We start from the raw sequence: 19,454 nt of genomic DNA on the forward strand, positions 1-19,454 counted from the left end.
GTGGCTCTGAAATCTCGAAATTAACCTTTTCACATTCATTCTATCACTTACAACACGTAGTAGACGGTATCATTGTTCTTATCAATAATGTTGTGCTTATTTTGGGAAGTAATCATTCCATTTCTCCGAAAAAAAAACTACAGTTACTATCCTACTCTCAAAATGTCGAAATTATGTAATATTATGTTGAGTTGCATTGACTTCTAGCGTATCGAACACCTTTCGCTCGAGTAGAGGATGGCTCTCCAATGTGTTTTCCGAAGTCCTTCGATAGGAAGCACTGAATCACAAGAGCTATGTATTTGGATATATATCAAGTTAATAATCTTTTAATTAATCTTTACTAATTTTGTGATTTAGAAAAAAAAAGACGTGACACTTATTTTATCAAACTAACAGTATTTATAAGCAATGCCATTCAAGATTCCCACGAGATTGCCACGAATAGCACACACACACACACACACACACACACACACATATATATATATATATATATATATATATATATATATATATATATATATATATATATATATATATCCCTATCTTTGGTACAATTTTTTAAGTCTATTCTAAAACTGAGTTGAATAATCATGTCTTCAAAATTTTAGTGTATGTGTTTTAGTGTATATCCGACAGAAAAAACAGCGTTTTCTGACGTGTTCCGTTTTACCCACGCACCCTAGATGTTAAAGCCATGCTTTTCTTAGGTACTTAAAGAACTAGTGTCTCTGATTTCAATATTAAAAAGTGACAGGAAAGTAATTGTATACTTAAGTACCTTTTAAAAATGAACAAATTTGCAACTAACGATTTGATAATCTGCATTATATACGTTTATGATTATGTGTTTCAAAACCAATGTACTTACATATACCTACAGTATATTTTCTAATCACATATTCAACTAAATCTCCACCATAAGTGTGTTTAACTAATGATTTCATGACGTTCCCATAATCTCCTTTACTATCATCTTCAAGGCTCTAATATACAAGAAGCCCCGAAGATGATAGTCTAGGAAGGGGGCACGGTGGCTCAGTGGTAGGGCGCTCACCTCTGGTTCTAGGGGTCCCTGGTTCGATCCCAGGCTAAGTGAGTTCGTGGTAGATGACATCGTGTCCGTTGGTTTTCTCGGGGTTCTCCCATTTTTTCATTCCACCATTTCTTTAATCATCATTCACATGCAATTTCATCCGTTTCCTTTGGCACTTTGCTTGCGTAAGCGTGGGACGTTAAACTAAAGATTTCATTTCATGATAGTCAAGGAGACTATGGGAACGTCTCGGCAATTAATACAGATTTTACATGGTTGAAATCCCGCGAAACTTTTCATCAAGTTATTCGTCATGGAAAAATTAATGATTTTGCAATTTTTTTAATGAATTATTTTCACTTGCTATGAGAAAATCTAAAAGTAGAAAATATGTTAAAACATATAAGATTATTAACAAGAACAGTAAGAAATTATATCATAGTTCTATGTAAGTATTATTTCACTTACCTGTTCCTGCTATGTAGACTAGCCCATCTGATGTGGGATAGTACTCTTTAAGTTTCAGCCAACCTTGTTCTGCAGCATGTTGCAGCCATTCTGGGTATATTTCCTTTGTAATAGGGTTCCTTCCTTTTAACTTGCGCAAGGGGTCTGTGATGTAGTTTTCAAAATGATTAAATAACTTTTGGTACACAAGTGCGCAGACAGAAATAGTTGGATAATTTTCTGAGGAAAGAATTTCGGTGACAACTTGAACTGGCTTGAGAAGCTTGATGAGCTCTTTGATCATATTCCACTCTTCTTCTGTGAGAGATTTTTCCTGCAGCTCTGGTATGGAACGGATTGAGCACTCGAGTGCTTCACGCAGTTCGACTGCTCGCTCTAGCATTTCAAGAGTGGAGTTCCACCTGATCTCGATATCTTGGATTAACTCCTTCTCCTTTAGATTAGCAGCTATGCATTGGCGTCTGAAGTTCTCTCTTCTTTGGGGTGAGGAGCGAATCTTCAATATGTGAAAACGAAGCTTTGAGAGTAATCCTCTACTTGTGTTTGCTTCTTGGTTTGTGCCATCACCACTATGTTCAAGGTTGTCATGCGTCCCCACACTTTTCTTTTCTATTGAATTTAACACCGCCTTACACGCTAAGTTGACAATGTGCGCTAAGCAGCGGATTCGATTATTTTTTGAATCGAAATGTTTTTCATTGGTTTCCATTAGCTTTTCGAACTCTTTAAAAAAAGTATTCATATTGCTTGCGTTGTCTGTCACAATAGACAACAATTTATCACACAGATCAAATTCTTGTAATACAGAATAAAATGATGACGCTAAATTTGCGCCAGTATGGCTGCCTTCGAGCATACTCAGATCCACTATGCAAGTTCTAATGACCCATTCAGAATTAATGAACTGCGCGATGACGCCTTGAAAAGGCCATTGATTAGTGGAGGTCCAACAATCAATGATGAAGTGTATTTTACCAGGAGCATTTTGAAGTTCACTTCTGATCATCTCCTTTTCCTCCTGGTAAAATTCACGAATATCGTTCCTTACCGTGTTCGCACAAGGGAGTTTAATGCTAGGTAAGGTTGATCCTCGCACGTAATTGATCAGGTCCTGAAATTCCTCTTTCTCCACTACTGTAAAAGGATGGTCACCCTTAACAATAAAATTTACAAGCATCTTTCGAAATTCTTCAACTGTAAATTGAATATGTCTGGAATTCGACGTGCCGCTCTGTGATGATGATGATGTGGACTCTGAAGAATAGTATCTTGTAATGGCTCTAGTCGAATCGTCTTCATTTAAGCGGCTATGTTTGTTATTTAGATGTCTCTTTAAATTCCCAGTTGCCGCTGTTTTATCCTTGGTATAGCTTGCTCTGTAAAGAAATAATATTACTAGCATTAGTTTCCTTAAATAAAATTTGCTAGCATTAGTTTCTTTAAAATTGAAAAATAGATTCTAAAAAGCTACATTTGATAGCAAATATTCCTTTAGTGAAACTTGTTACTAACCTAAGCGCTCGACAGGATCCGTTGGACGTTTGAGAGCCAGAAGGTTTGTTTGCTTTACCCAAGGATGGAATTCAGTGTGTTTTACTGTATTTATCTTAGTTTTTTTTTTTTTTTTAACCTAGGAGAATGAATGCAGCAAAGAAAAAATCTTTGGGTAGAAAGTTGGAAAAGGAGAACTGAAAAAGCTACAATGCTTGAATGTACTTTCACGAATATTTTCTAATATGTTCGAATTTCGAAATCAGTTAGTGATTGAAATCATGAATTAGGTCAAAGACGACCTTTTCAAACAGACAAAGAATGTCCTTTTTATAATGAGAGCTGTTTTGTTTACCTAGCCCAGTGCTATTCAACCTGAAACCTATAGTTGCTGCGATCAGTGATGTAATGCTAACATTTTTGGTGGGTATACCTTGACCGCTTTTAAAAATAATAGTCTATACCCAGTTCCGTACGCTAGTACTTTCGTAAATTTAAGGTGGAGTATACGCTGCACTATAAAAATATTAGGTGGGCATACGGCGTATACTCCAGTATACGCCCCATTACATCCCTGGTTGCGATTCTGTAGTCTTTCGAAGAGGCATTGACAAAAATTTTGAGTATTCAAATGATAGAAATTTGAAATAAGGGAGTATTAGAAGTGTGTGTGCAGCGTTTTTTTTTTTTTTTTTTTTTTTTTGCGTGGTATCCCTCGAAGTTCGGGGGAGCCTTGTGGTTAGGGGTGTAGGAAAATTCCTGGCTCCACAACATCCACCTGAGTCATGAATAGGTGGTCAATATAGGCGCCTAAGCCAAGGGACAAAAAGGGTCACTTGCCCGCCTCATTTCGGATTGGGGGCGAACTATCATTCCCTCACTTTCAGGACATAAGGTAATATCCAAAAATTCGGTTTTTCGCGGGAAACAACTTCAGTAATAATTTGTTTATTGACCATTGATATTGAACACAACTATTTTTTACTTAAACAAGCTAGTATAGATTTTTTGGGAAAAAGTCTAATTGTGGCTTTTAAACCAATGACTACGATTACAGCGCCACCTACATGGTATTAACATCGCCATCTAGTATCTCCTGTCCAAGTAACATACTTTGATGTGGTATATGTTTGTGGTAACATGTATTTTCTAGCAACTATAGTTGCTATAGACCACACATACAAATACAAATAGAAGCTGTGCTTATCCTCGAAGCCACTGACACGAAGGATATTATTATTATTATTATTATTATTATTAATAATAATAATAATAATAATAATAATAATAATAATAATAATAATAATAATAATAATAATAATAATAATAATAATAATAATGGTGTGCTTCTTAGTATATATAATGCTTGATGTGGGGGAATGCTTGATGTAAACTAATTTCACGCAAATACAATAATTTCAGTACTCAGCTTTGGGGACTGGTTATTTAAGGGACCCATACACTTTCAGTGGCTAACTTACAAAAAATAAGTGTGATCAACGTGTTTTAGACCAGAACTTCTAGTGTTACTTGATAGTAAAATTTTAATAATAAATGCCACATATATAGGTTAAATCATAACCATATACAGTATTAAGCAAATTACTACAGTATGTTTAAAATATCTAAATCTTTATTGGCAGTGGCGTATTTAGGGGGGGGCTATTCGACTCAAGTCTCTCCGAAATTTATTAACATTTGTCGCAATACAAAAGGAAAAATTGAGAGCTTATTCCAGTGTTGTGCATAGTCCCCCCGGAACAAAATCCTAAGTGCATACCCCCCCCCCGAAACAAAACCTTAACAAAATTTATTACTGTGCACTGTTTATTAGGATCACGCAGTGTAACTTACACTAATAGTTTAATGTTAGTATATCCGTCCGTATGTCTGTTACTCCGCACGATAACTGTTTTCAAAAAAGTGATTTTTTAAAATATAAAATACCTATAGAAACAACGCTTCAATCAAAAAGAGGATTGATGACTTGCCCTCTCGTTAAACATGGACAAGAACAATGACTGCTCAAGGATCTGCTATCTAAATACGACTTTCTATCAGTAGCCGATGTGGCTGGCCTGATTCAGGGTGGCTGGTCTGAAAACGCGTTACACTTTTTGACCGAGTGACCCCACCGGGAATTGAACCCGTGACCGCTCGCACCGAAGGCGAAAGCGTTAGTGACTACGCTACGTGGGGCCACATTATATTGAAAAGAATATGCTAATGTACTAAAAAGAATATCCGTAGAAAAAAACTGAAAAATATGCTAAACATATTGAAAAAAATATAACATATTGAAAAGAACATGCTAAAATATATATAAAGAGCTGATATAGCGATATTCTTAGCAATTGCTAAGAGGATACTACGCATATCAGAAATATTGTGAACATATCGCATATTCCTGTGGTTATGTGCTTAGTTTATCCTGAGAATATATATTTGTGTTGTTCGGAAGAGGAACAAGGCTGTGCAAATTAGATGCTCTGGCCTTACAGAAACTTCCGTCTAGGCATTCACCTCGTGGGACTGAGGAAAACCTTAATCTTCCTGACCAGCCGCAGCCCACGTTCGCAGTTCGTTTCGACGCTCGATCTATCTATTTTATTACGTTTTTTTTTTTGTGTGTGTGTGTGTGTGTTGGAGAGTCTGGTAAGGACACCAAGACTGAGGACAAATCTGTACTGCTTAAAAATGTTTACATGTTAAAATTTGCTTTATATTGTACTTTCAACCCATAATTCAATGTGTATTCTATTCTTCTTACAGCAGTATGCTTTATTTCCTAGTACTTTAAGTCTATGGTTGTTAGTTATTATAATTATTGCATCATACTAATCCTTCTCAAAGCTCATTCAATTAGTATGAAATTCTAGACTTGGCAGTTTCCTTCACCAACAGGCAATAATGTGGCGAGAATATTTCCACCTATACTCGCATCGAAATTTCCGCCTCTGTGTACAATCAGTACAATACGTTTCTGTCGCCTTATCATTAAAACAACGCTGTCCCGCGGACCTAACGATCTTTTGCTCTCTCTGTTTATTGTTTACAACACAAACTGCAACCTCAACGTTGCCAGGCGTACATGGCTTTCTCACAGTTTCGAACAAGAACACTTGTACAAAATTGAGTGAGCATTATATGTAAGATTGTATTACATCATAATTAAATCGATGTGTCATAACATTAATGTTTCAGTCATCTCAAAAATAACAATTTATGTAGTAATAATAATTTATCCATGACAGTGCAGAAGTAGGTACATTTAGTTTGGCGATTTAGGTGCCTGGCAACCATGAATTAACCATGTAATTTGAGAAGCAAAGTTTTGACGCTCGCATTACAATTGTTGTTTGCAAACAATCCTCCATCCTAGAGTGAACGGACAATATTTGTAGATGCGAAACATGGCTTCACTGGAATTGAAGTCTATATTTCACCAGTGTTTTTAACTGTTTCAGATGAAGTTTCAAGTTTGTACTCTCAAAAGCTTCCTAGATGGTTTATTTCTTAGATAGAACTAAGTTTACCTGGATAATACGGCTTTTTCCATGAGCATCCAATATATTTATCCGGAGCAAACTGGCGTGGGTGTTGTTTAAATTGTTCCAAGTCAAGAAGTGATTATTCTCACGCCTTGATACCATAGCATGAGAAAATAGTTCAATCAGAACAAAGGGTTTTGGCGATGGAAAATTATAAAACGAATAGAAAATGGTAAAAACAGGATAAAACCGGATGTTGGGAGGATATGGGTATCTCAGAGGGACGAAGGGAGTCTAAATTATTCTGCCAAAAATCAGATTGGTGGTGGGGGCCTATGTTTTCGTATAGCATTAAGATGACAATTTCAATGCTCATCCATCTAAAATGTCCATATATGAGATTCATAACAAAGTAATTTATAAATAAAGATATTATTCCCCAAAAATATAATCTCTACTAATTATTCCAAGCTTCCACATTAATTTTGAGTTGAATAATAATCGAAAGAATATATTATATAAACCGAAAATATATTTAAGAAAAATTGCATGGTAAAGTACGTGCAAAAAATAGTAAACCCCTCCCGACAAAAATTTCATTACACAGATTGTAATGGTACATTACAGGTATTACTTTTAGGCCCCAGCAGACTTTCTCTCATATCCATAACTTTTAACCTATAATGGCTTGGGCCCCATCTGTTTAAAGGTTATCATCAATGCATTCTTTTTCTGAACGTTGAATGATTTCGAAATTAATTTGTAAATCTATGTAGACAGGGGTGCCCATCCCCCCCAAAGCTGATGGCGCACTCCCCCCAAAACTAATAATCTCTTCCCTTCTCAAAACTCAAGTCCTCTAAAACAATGCCCAGTGTAGCAGTAGTTATTATAGTACTAGTAATTGTTATTTTTGTTGTTGTTTTTATTTCCTGTAGTAGTATTATAGAATGCTTGTAGTAGTAGTAGGGGCAGTAGTAATTATAAAAATGGCCTTACTTATTCGACATTAGAGTAAAATTCTTCCCCAATTTTTTTATTCCCCCCAATTTTTTTCTCGATGGCACAACTTGCGCCATTCATCCCTCTGTGGGCGGCTCTTCTCTCTTAAAACGAACCAACCTTTCCTTTCATACGGTTACTTGCGCGGTACTTCATTCATCGAGTATCGAAATAGGGGGTACGGGGGTTCACCCCGGAAAATTTTTGAAAATTAGCTTCTCAAAATCGTGTTTTAATGCTATTCCGACAGTAAAATTGCTAGTTCGAAAGTAGATTAAAATCCCCCCAAAATTTTTCTCAATGGCGCAGCTTGCGCCATACATCTCCCCTGTGGGCGGCCCTGTATGTAGATATATAAGACATTAAATAAATTAATACTTACTTGCAGTATTTGCAGTAGTACTTCTTCTCCTTCTCGTTGAAATCAAAATGAACGTATACAGTAGAAGACTTGGAGCGGGTCTTCTGACTTCTGGAAGTTGAAGGTAAGTCTTCTACTTCCATATTTTCAGCCTCGTCACACAACACAGTATCTTCTTCCATATTTAACACACTAATGACTCCTAGGGGCAGGGTTGCCAACGAACAATCAACATTTAGTACTAGATTAGAGAGTGGAAAATCACTAAAAATCACTAAATGTTAACATCATATATATATATGGAGAGGAAGAGAATCTGAATTACCTTTGTCACACTATAATGGCTAGATACTCCTCCTACTCCCTAGTGTCCCGTAAAATTTCCCGTATCCAGAACAGGACAGTGGGGGCGGTCGAAAAGATTTCGGGCGAATAATTCAGTGGCGGCTATCGAGAGAAGTCACACTGGTAACAATTATAATTTTATTGCTACAAGCTAAGAAAAGAAAGCTTATTCCATGCCTTAATTCCTTATAATGCATCAAAAATAAATACATTATGTATTTCTTCCCTTAGCTTAGCGATAAAATTTAAACATTACCATGTAACCTCCCTCAAGAGCCGCTTCTGGATTACATGAGTTAACTTCACATCTGTAGCTCTTAGTACAGAAATACTGTTATTATATACTACATAGAAGCAGATCATTTGAAATACATTGAACGATTAGCACAAATGTGACTTTTAATAACTTCTCAAAGTTAAGAACTGATCACAAAATGAATACGTTAAGTCTGTCAAATGAATATCATCAGCGCAAATATGTCTTCAACATTGGGGGGGACGGGTAAGACCGTTCCCATAATATATATATAAAAGCGACGTTCAAAATATTTATAAAGTTGAAAACAATGCTGTGAAAGATCAGGGGAGCAGAATTGTCTTCAGTGGCGTATTTAGGGGGCTATCGGGCTGGGCTCAAGCTCCCCCCGAAATAAATTTGTTAGTTTTTCGCATTCCACGCACAACAATAATCCTTCTTACCATTTCTAAAAATGTCATTGACTTTCCATTTTCTTATGCTCTTTGTTCAGAAATAATACTGTATTTGTCAAATTTCATTCCATATAAGAACTGCGTCCTTTTGTTCTTTCTTTCATCCTTTCTACTTTTCTGTTTCTTTTTCTTGATGTTACTTTCTTTTAGTGCTCTCAAACGGGTCGGGTCAGTCGGGTCAGCTCGGGTCGGGTTATCGGGTCGGGTCAGTCGGGTCAGCTCGGGTCGGGTTATCGGGTCGGGTCAGTCGGGTCAGCTCGGGTCGGGTTATCGGGTCGGGTCAGTCGGGTCAGCTCGGGTCGGGTTATCGGGTCGGGTCACTCGGGTCGGGTTGTCGGGTCGGGTCAGTCGGGTCAGCTCGGGTCGGGTTATCGGGTCGGGTCACTCGGGTCGGGTTGTCGGGTCGGGTCAATCGGGTCAGCTCGGGTCGGGTTGTCGGGTCGGGTTATTCGGGTCGGGTTGTCGGGTCGGGTCAATCGGGTCAGCTCGGGTCGGGTTATCGGGTCGGGTCACTCGGGTCGGGTTATCGGGTCGGGTCAGTCGGGTCAGCTCGGGTCGGGTTGTCGGGTCAGGTCAATCAGGTCGGATCACGGTTCGGGTCAGTCGGGTCGGGTCGGGTCATCGGGTCGGGTCAGTCAATTCGGGTCACGGGTCGGGTCGGGTCGGTCTTCAACCCGACCCGACCCGACCCGTTGAGAGCACTAAACAGGACTGCACAGCATTGTCAGTCATCAACCTCTTCTCTCATGGACCCAGTCAAACAGAAATTCAACATAACCTTCCTTGCATTATCTGCGGACACATCACGGCTACAATAGGTGGAGCGAGTGGAGTACAGAAGTTTCGTGTATGTGAAGAGGAACCCACAAGTTTCTAGCAGCTACAAATTTCTTTGAAGATGAAGTCTTAGATCGTATCGCAGATATAGATAGTGAGCACAAACTGTTTGCCTCCGATGTACTCGCCCATGGAAATTGCATTAAAGCTTATCTTAGAAAATACGATCACCTGTCAAATGTTGAAGAGCCGAAAAATACAAAATTGTCACTGAGATTCCGGTTATTCAAGAAAGCAAAACAGTTTATTTTTTTGCTTAGTAAGGGTTATGGCTTCACGCTTCCCGAAATTAGGGAGCTGATGAGCAACTGTGATGCCACTATTCCAATTTATAACAATGAGGTGAAAATGAGGAAAAAACAACGTTTTGTCTATCAAAAAGCCGAAATGAACCTTTGCTTGTATTTTTGCCCGATCTGAGTTCTGAAGTTATATCCCAAATGATTAGATCTCATAATATCGTAAAGACTGCAGGGATACTTCTGTGTAATTCTATTAAGGTAGTAGATTTTTAATTAAGTGAAGAATTATGTGATTTTCCAGCCTATTTAGAATCCTAGAAGACGACGACGACGATGCCTGATATTGTTTTATCGTTCTTTTTCTCTCTATTTCATATTAATAAAACTCATCTACTCATGACAGAGGCAGGAGACAGTGATGTTGCAGACATTCAGAATCATAATGCTCTGAAAGATGATGTCACTTCTGATACTAACACAATAGAACGCAAAACTTTCCAAGTATTTTCTCTATTCCAAATAACCTAGTATCAGGTATGTCATGGGATGAAGAAAACTCCATTTCATATGATGATGACGCACACAATTTATGATTGATGCAAAAGCAAAAAGCTAATAACTTCCTTAAATCGGGTTAGTACTTTCATTATCTACTCAGAAACAAACTTTCTGCATACTCTGAAAAATTCTGTGAAAATGTTGACACATCGACACCAAGTCACTTGAACTTAAGAGACTTCACAATAGTAGCTCTTGACAAGTCATCGCTCTCAGGTACGTTTGGGAGCCATCATACCCAAACGCCATGGTCACTGCCGTGGTTCTTTTTCAACAAAATTGCGTTGATAAAGAGAATTTGTAAACTTCAATGTGGGCCGAATTGAACCAAAAATTAAATGTCAAAAATACTAAACTCCAGAGAGTACAACCAGAACTGCTCTTCCAAATAGCTGTGAAGTTGATGAAGATGCTAGCATTCACATGTTGCTCTCAAAACTAAGTTTGTTATTTCTTACTCGATGTGGTGCGTTTCTAGGCTACGTCAGCTTGTATCTCCAACTTGGGTCCTTATCCATTCTTTAATTTCATCCAAGATTGTATCATTAAACAAGTTGAAATTCTGTCAGTTATTTCTTCTCCAATAGCTGTTCACGCTATTGTGTAGACTCGTTCTGTCCTTAAAAGCTTTAAATATATGAGACAGGAGTTGAGACAACCAAACCTTTTAGTCGTTTGCGATGGAGTATTCTGTATAGTAGTGGACATAGTTCTCAAGTAATCCAGAGGAATTTCGCAGTATTTTGTCAATGTTGAGAATGTTTCATTGCACATATTAGTAAAGGTACCTCATGCTCTGATTAAAACAGAGATGTTTCAATGATGCTCTGATTAAAACAGATCTTTGGAGTGATTTCAGTCAAGAGTGTATTGAACGGAAAACATCATCTTCGGGCGTTTCAAGGAATGTTAATTGTTTCTCTAGTACTCGAGAAAATTATTTTGGATGCTTTCTGGGGTAAGAATGAAAAGAAAGTATAGAACAGTTTGTTTGAAGAAGTAAATCAGTTTCGATTGGCTTTACAAAACAAATTGAAAGAAAAGTGTAAATCCCCCTCTACTTAGTTGTTAGGTTTCAAATAAACAGCGAAAAGACTGCTATTTAAGATTTGTGAATAAGTGTAGCAGGAAATCAAAACGTTGCAATTATATCAACAATTTCTACAAAACTATAGAACTCATCAAAAACTTTGTAACATCTGATCGCAAAGGGAACTAGAATGTACGTGTTGAAATAGTAATAATTAATCCCTGTATTTCAGCAATTCAACTACATTTCAATTATTTACATTATGGATCATGGTACCTGGAATCAATGAAATGTCAGAAAATAGGTCCTTACCACCATGAAATTTTTTTTTGGAGGATCAGATTGTAGTTTCTGAAAAGTCAGCGAGATTTTCACAGTGGCCCCAGACATGAAACTGGAACAAACAATTCAACGAACTCAAAAGTGTGTGAGAGGAATCATTGGAAAAGTACACGAAACTCAATACGTTACTGAATGGTAACTGATGTATCATGAATCATGATGTATCATGTATCCAAACTCGCCATTGCCAATGTTTGGAGCAACCTTAAATGTGTGTATGTAATGCGTCACACAGCAACAGTTCGCCGCAAGGAAGCAATGTCAGATGTGTCTGTTTCAGTTCATAATAGCAAAGGGTACTGCATTCAAATTGGACTATTCTCCTATTTTACAACATTGTGACAAAACAAATTGTACCTGAGGATGTGAACGAAAAAATAGGTCTATTAAGAGATGGAAGACGTAGGAAATTTAGTAAAGAGCGATTCACTAATTAGAAAAGGCAACTGACTGATAGAATTTAAAAACTTTGTGTCCCACCTTCGGAACCTATATCACGAACGCTATAACGGTGACACCTGCCATTATCATGTCAAAGAATTTTGCAAATATTTAGAATAAAACTGATACTGCAAGACAAAAAGGCTAGATAATGGAAGAAATATTCTCTTATGATCTTTCTATAGTAAAATTCAAGTCAGTTATCTGAATATGATGAACATTAAACATGAGCTATTACATTTGGATAAAAAAAAATATCGATGAATATCTCATTCCATCCAGAAATTTTGGGTGAGACTAACGTAGTTGTAGATTTTGATTGATAAAAAATTCTGCATTTAGAAACTTTGAAGAAGCAATAAATGTCATTATTCAATGAACGACTAAAATGTGCCCAACCAAAGAAATACATTTTATTTTTGACAGCTATTGTGACAATTCCCTCAAAGAAAGTGAGATAGTACGTCAAGCAAGAATCACTGGACCTATTCATTTTGCTCTCCTACAATCTGAGATTCCCATATCAGTCCAAATTGAAAAAGTCTGGAATGCCTTTCGAAATCAACTAAAACTTCAAGGACTAGCAAATAAAAACGTGATATTTGAAAAACTTTCAATAGACTTAGCTTAATTCTTGTAACAAGCGAAATGGTAATAAATGACACTGTCCATCTGACTGCCTTACAGTCAAAAAGAAATGTAACAAATACTGAAGTACTCACATCAAACATTGGAGAAGTCGACTATAGAATTGTGCCTCATACATACTGGACAGTTGAACAGGGTGCCCAGAAAGTTGTTGTGGTGTCCAATGATACAGATGTAGGATTTCTGTTACTCAGATAATTTGCCACTATAAGTAGTAAAAGTATAAAGAATAGTGGGTATATTTGTGTTGGAGAAAAGCGTCATTTCATTCTTGTTACCTACTTACACGATACACTGTGAGGCGAAATGAATAGTTTTGTACTCAAAGCTCACGTTCTCACTGACAATGATATTGTGAGTAAAGTGGGAACGAAAATTGCAGCACTGAACGCTCAACTAACAAATTATCTTCTTCATTTTACTGGTCTCAGCTAAAGACATAAGATATGCAGAAACATATTTAACGAAATGTGGACAAGATCTACTAAAACAGAAACATTCGATCAGTGACGCAAAAACGCAGAACTCGCCTTAGCGCCCCCTGACCAACCATACCAAAACTCTCCCCCAAATATTTGCCCAATTTGGCGCCCTCCCAATCTGGCGCCCGGGGCACAAGCCCCGTTTGCCTCACCTTCCGTAGTTACGTCACTGTATTCGATGCTTTACGCTATAAACTTTATCGATTTAGTTCTAAACCCATCAATAAGACGCCATCTACTTCATATGCTCATTAGACGCACAATCTTTGTAATCAGACATGCTGTGACTTCATTACAAATGAATTACATTGATGAATATGTTGTGGAATTTGGACGATTTCCTGAAGCCAGAGAAGTGTTTCCGACCTCTGCCATGTGTTCTTGTAAGACAAACATATGTAAATAATGTATGTATAAGAAGTTTCAAATGTTGTGTGCACATACCCAATGTTGTTGTGTTGTCTTGTGAGAAGTTCTGTGAAAATATTTAGTTGTAAATCACATACTACATTTTGCTTTGGACTTATAAATGTTAACACATAGTAAGGAATCTTTAAGCGATATTTCCTAAAATAATAGAATATAAGAGGATGAAAATATTAAGATTGCTCAAATGCAATGCACAAGATATTGTCTGAGCGGAAAAAATGTGAAAATTGTGAAAAGATAACTTAATGCTTTTTACAGAACCATTTGCCTTTATGGTATTGGTATTGATATTTTACATTTTGACAACAGAAAAAAATTAACATTCACTAATGATTTAATGATTTGATATTAATGTTTTCTAATGCTTTAATCTGTTTGTATTACTGATAGTTTGAGCCAAAAACAAATAATTTATTATAGCAATATTAATATTTTCTATCACAATATTTGATGCTGTATTTACATATGTTATAAACAATAAACCATTTTGTATTTCAAACTTATTTTCACATCCTTTTAAGTTTACATACACAGGGTTCCTTATCTTTTTCCTTTTTTGTACGTAATATACACAAGACTTTAATATATCACAAATTTATGGCAATATTTGAAATCTCAAACCCCAACATCCTATGATTCGACACCAAGACGATTTGTCCTATGTGTCTGGAGATAGCCATCCATAATTAAGATGTCTACCCAAGAAAGTAGAAAGCAATAGGTCAAAGAACACCATGCAACACTGAAACTCAGTGCACCCATATTTTCTCACCGACATGTACTGTGGATCCAGGACTAATATGATTAAACAGTCTATGTCCTTTGAACTAGAGGATTGCACGGGCCGGAATTTTTAGCCCGGCCCGGCCCGAGTCCGAAATATGTTTTAGTATTTAGGCCCGAGCCCGACCAACGCTCGTGTGATAATCAAATGAGGCCGAAATAAGCCCGAATTACAGAAACTTAATGCAAAATTGTATTTTTATTTACAGCAATTGAAGGTTTAATTTTGCAGTTGTGCTTTAAAAGTTATCCAGAAAGAATATCCAATAAACATAGTTGTGCGATAGAATTACAAAATTAGGCCCAAGAAGGCCCGAGAAATATGATTGTATATTTAAAAATTTACGGCCCGGGCCCGAAGTGATATATGCTTTGTAGGCCCGAGTCCGGCCCGAGCCCGTGCGGACCTCTACTTCGAACACAAATTTACAACAAATGGATTTCTCCAGACTATTACACTTGCAAGGAACCAGTTCACTTAAGTTTTCTCAGATTAACGGAGAGGACAGCATGTGATCCTATGGCTTTGTTCGTAGCCCACTAAAACCCGTAAATGAATAAGTAAATACTAGAATGACAAAATGTGAATTACCAATATAAACTGGCTATATTATTACATTTGAAACAAACCAGCTAGATATATGAAAGACCAAAGAATTTTCTGTTTTATACCATCATTCCATCTTCACTGCGTTTCGGTTTATTTTCACTTTTGTATACGAACAATTTTCGAAAATGTAGAGTGTGAAATCGAAGTTGAAGAGTTGACTACACCTTGAAATGCGTTTGCAAATAGCATCATTCAAGTTCAAGACAAGTATTGACAATGCTAATGAAGGAAAAGCAACCAGAGTCCTCTTGTTAAAAGTCTACATAACGATTATTTTATAACTATTTAATCAGGCCTTGTTTCCACATTGTCAAACTAAAAACAACAAGGCTATATGATAAAAATATATAAGAACACAAACACATAACAGTTTTAACCACTAATTGTGTTTTAATCAGATTTCCACTCTTTCTCTTGTGGAGAAGAAGGAGCAGAAGTCTGATGAAGACACAGTTAGTGTGTTGAAACTGTTAAGTGTTCGTGTCTTTATATATTTTTATCACATAGCTATGCTCAGTGTGTTGTTGTGTTTGGTGTAACAATTATTTTGTATCAGTGGTCACTATCCTTTTATGTTTTAGTAAAACACAATAATATACAACAAAACACTGTTATCCCATCATGTTTATTGTTTGTGTTGCACTCATTGACCTAGTACAGTAAGCGTACACTGCATGAATAACGAACAACACTAAGCATGTAATACAGTAAGAGGTCCAAAATTCGAACTAATTGGGACCACAGGTAGTTCGGAGTTTCAAATTGTTCGGATTTTCGAAAATGACCAAGAAAATGCCATTTAGGCTTAAATATATCTACTGTACGGTATGCTCTTTTATCGATACAGTGATTATACAGTACATACAGTAATTACAATATTGTACGTAAGACTACTTACATTTAATGTTTCTGAAGGACCTGCTCGTACACTAAACTATACTGTTCTTGTAATTCACACTTAAAACGTAACTTGTATAGACCTAAGGGAAAATAAAAATATGTATGATTTAATATAGTCATACACAGTAAGAAATTGAAACTGGATAGAAAAAAGGAGATATTTGGTTCCATTAATCTAAAATCAAGAAATTAAGAGATCTTTATAGAAGATACGGCTGTGATTCCTATAAAATGTATTTAGAAAGTACTAAATTCAATATATTAAAAATCCTAAAACTTTGTAGTGCTGGGGTAAAAAGAAAATAAATGACATAATTCGAAGTATAATTTGATGAATCATGATAAGCAACAATTAAGGAACATGTTTCAAAATGTACTATATCAACTTTGGGATTTCTTCAGGAAATAGACAAATCAAATATGACCATTAATTTTTGCTGTAGAATGGTGATTCAATTTTATTTAAGTAGAATATTTTATAATTTATTTTACTGATACCTAGTTCTGTGCAAACATGTACTTACAAGAAACGTGTATTGGTATACGTGTGCATACGTGTATTGGTTTATCTTCATTTTCCCTCATATCTATTCCGTCTATAAATACAAAACTTGGTACACACATTTCTTATCCCCTATAGTATTTTTCGAGATACATTTGGATTGTGTACTTTTACCTGGGGCACTCTAGAGGGGGCCAAAGTTGATGGTAGGGATTTCTGGAGGGAATTTTCCCGACATTCTCCCAATTTTCCCCGTTCAAGTACGTTATGGATCACAATACATAGCACCTCTGGAAAGTTTGTTTCATGCTGAAGAGAAAGAACTATAAACCATGACTTTACAATGAATAGTGTTGATGCAATAGCTATTTCACTGCAAGTCTACGATTTTCCTTATACTAAGAGGGACGTACTCCGTTGTCCATGGCACCTAATATTTTGCGTATGAATATATCTTTGTTATGTTTATCGAATGGACTAGGTTTGATCGGATGTCCGGATGATACACTCATGTCCGTTCCATGTTAGTAATTTTTAATAAAATACTTAAAATTTTAGAAATTATGGATATAGTTGCTTTTGGTTTTATATGTGGATATAGTATATTTTGCTACCAAGTAGAATGGATATAGTATGTTTTGAAACTAAAATTATACAAGACGGTAATAGAAAAATATATTTTTAAAATATATACTGAATATAGTACTACATTATAACCATACAATTTGACATTATTCTTAATTACATGAGATCAACGCATATAAGTTCCCAATCTATTTGTGCCGTTTCCATGAACGTTCTGGTGGTGTTTCAGCACAATAGCCCAATGCGTCTTGATCACTATATTTTTCTTCTGCACTCGATAACATTATGATATTTATTAAACTAGCTTCAAACAACATATTGCAGAAACAACTCGAAAAGTGTAATGTTTGACAGAAACTAACGTGCAAAACTAGTTAAAAACAAGCACTGATAGCAAAATGAGTGACATCAACAACAATAATGTTTACTGCAGTGTTGTAGCGTCGTTGCCAAATGCGATGCTGTCCAATGAAATCGTGGATACTTTCAGTACAACTTACAAACGAAAAATATCAAATTTCCCATTTAGAACACTTAAAAAGGAGCCTAAAAGAACCGTTTTGCTGTTTTAGTAGGATATAGTACATTTTGCCATGAAAAGGAAGACATACATATTAATACTGGATATAGTACATTATGGAATGAAGAAAGGATATACCATGTTTTGAAACAAATAATTGCTGGATATAGTACATATCCATGTGTTTCTAAAGCTCGTTTTTTTTTAAAACGTGGTTTCAGAGCGTTCTGTCACAACTAATCATCATATTTATGCAGAAGTAGGGCCTACCACAAACCTTTCTGTTCCCACTAAAATCTCAAATTCTGAAGAAAAATTGATATACAGTACCTTTTGGAAACAAGCTTCTCAATTGTGCGTCAGTGGTACTATTGTAAAATGATTTCGTAGAAATTTCACACGTGACTCATATGAAGCTGCAATATAAAGTTGTGATCCTTGAACAGCATGATAGTAGTTCAATGCGGTAGTTTCAATAGTTGAAATAATTTATGAAAAACTTAACAGTTTAAAATTAAAAATTAAGGTAAAGAATTAATAATAATAGAATTTGAAATTAAGGTGAGAAGAAAATACCAGATAAAATTAAAATTAACTTCAAAAAACCATTAAAAATAAAGTTAAAAATGGCAGTTTTCATTATTATGCAATGAGAATTATCGTGAGATGGAAAAATTAATGTAAAATTTAATGGATAAAATTCAGAACATGAAAAAAATAATCGATTATTATGAAAAGTTATTGTTTTAAAACAAAATCTCATAAATAATAAAGATGTACAAAAGCCATAAAATTGGAGGAAAATATCAACAAAACTTTTGTATTTTTAAATAATTTTTTGTGTAACTGTTAGTTTTACAAGAAAAACAATTTTAGATTTTATAAATATATTGTTAAAATGTAATAAATATATAAGTGTACCGTACATGAAGTCAAAGTTATACGAAATACTAAGTACATATAATGGTAGTGCATAGTACATATAATCTTCAATAATGGTAATTTAGTCGCTACAAAGTGCATAAATTCATGAACCCAGACTTCAAGGCAAGCTGGGGTCACTTGAGAAAAGGGGCATATATTAATCCACTTCTCTATAGTGGAACCGCCCGTGAAGTTTTTGGATTAAACCACATTAAAATTTTTGTTGATCATACATTTCACATAGGTTTCGAGGGAAAAAAAACAATTAATGCTTTTTATTGTTACGAATTTTATAACGATTATATCAATTAAAAATTAACTCCTCCAAAATTTAATTGATTAAGTTTTAAATTAGCAAAATTTTTAATTAATTAAATTAATTGTTAATTTTTAAGGAATTACTTGCAAGCCTGGTTAATTTGCGATCTTTGAATTTCTTGAAAGTGAAACATGTAAAAAATTATATATAATATTGTAGTCCTTAATTTTCGACTTTCGAGATTTTTTTCAGTCTCACCTTCCTAAAATAGTTTCACATTGGATTAAAATTGTCCAAAAATAAAATTAGCTCAATTAAGTAATATTAAATGATACTCCAAGCTACTTCAAAGTTTTGAATGCATTTGCAGTATACAATATGAGGCAATGGTCTGTAATAGACCCTTGTAAATTGAAACAACTACAGTGAGACGATATCTTGGATAAGGTCAATG

General features: G+C 35.6%; 2 protein-coding genes across 4 annotated transcripts in view; both read right to left on the minus strand.

Annotated features, from left to right (window-relative positions):
- LOC145688248 (uncharacterized) overlaps positions 1-19,454 on the minus strand; it is a 211,348-nt gene that overhangs the window by 96,259 nt on the left and 95,635 nt on the right. The window contains exon 1 of one of the 3 annotated variants that reach the window (XM_081762200.1): positions 16,209-16,290. The exons of the other annotated variants lie outside the window; for them this stretch is intronic. The gene's annotated coding sequence lies outside the window, so the exon portion shown is untranslated. Of the gene's footprint in view, positions 1-16,208; positions 16,291-19,454 lie in introns of those variants that run through there. 3 annotated transcript variants of the gene reach the window in all.
- LOC145666502 (uncharacterized) lies at positions 1,487-8,051 on the minus strand. Its single transcript, XM_081733776.1, has 2 exons — positions 7,874-8,051; positions 1,487-2,883 (listed from the first exon to the last, which is right to left on the minus strand). The coding sequence occupies exons 1-2, from the start codon at positions 8,032-8,034 to the stop codon at positions 1,500-1,502; spliced, it is 1,545 nt and encodes a 514-aa protein (XP_081589902.1). The 5' UTR covers positions 8,035-8,051; the 3' UTR covers positions 1,487-1,499.

Source organism: Thermobia domestica, chromosome 1 (genome assembly GCF_964235325.1).
Source record: "Thermobia domestica chromosome 1, izTheDome1.hap1.1, whole genome shotgun sequence".
NCBI classification, from domain to species: Eukaryota; Metazoa; Arthropoda; class Insecta; order Zygentoma; family Lepismatidae; genus Thermobia; species Thermobia domestica.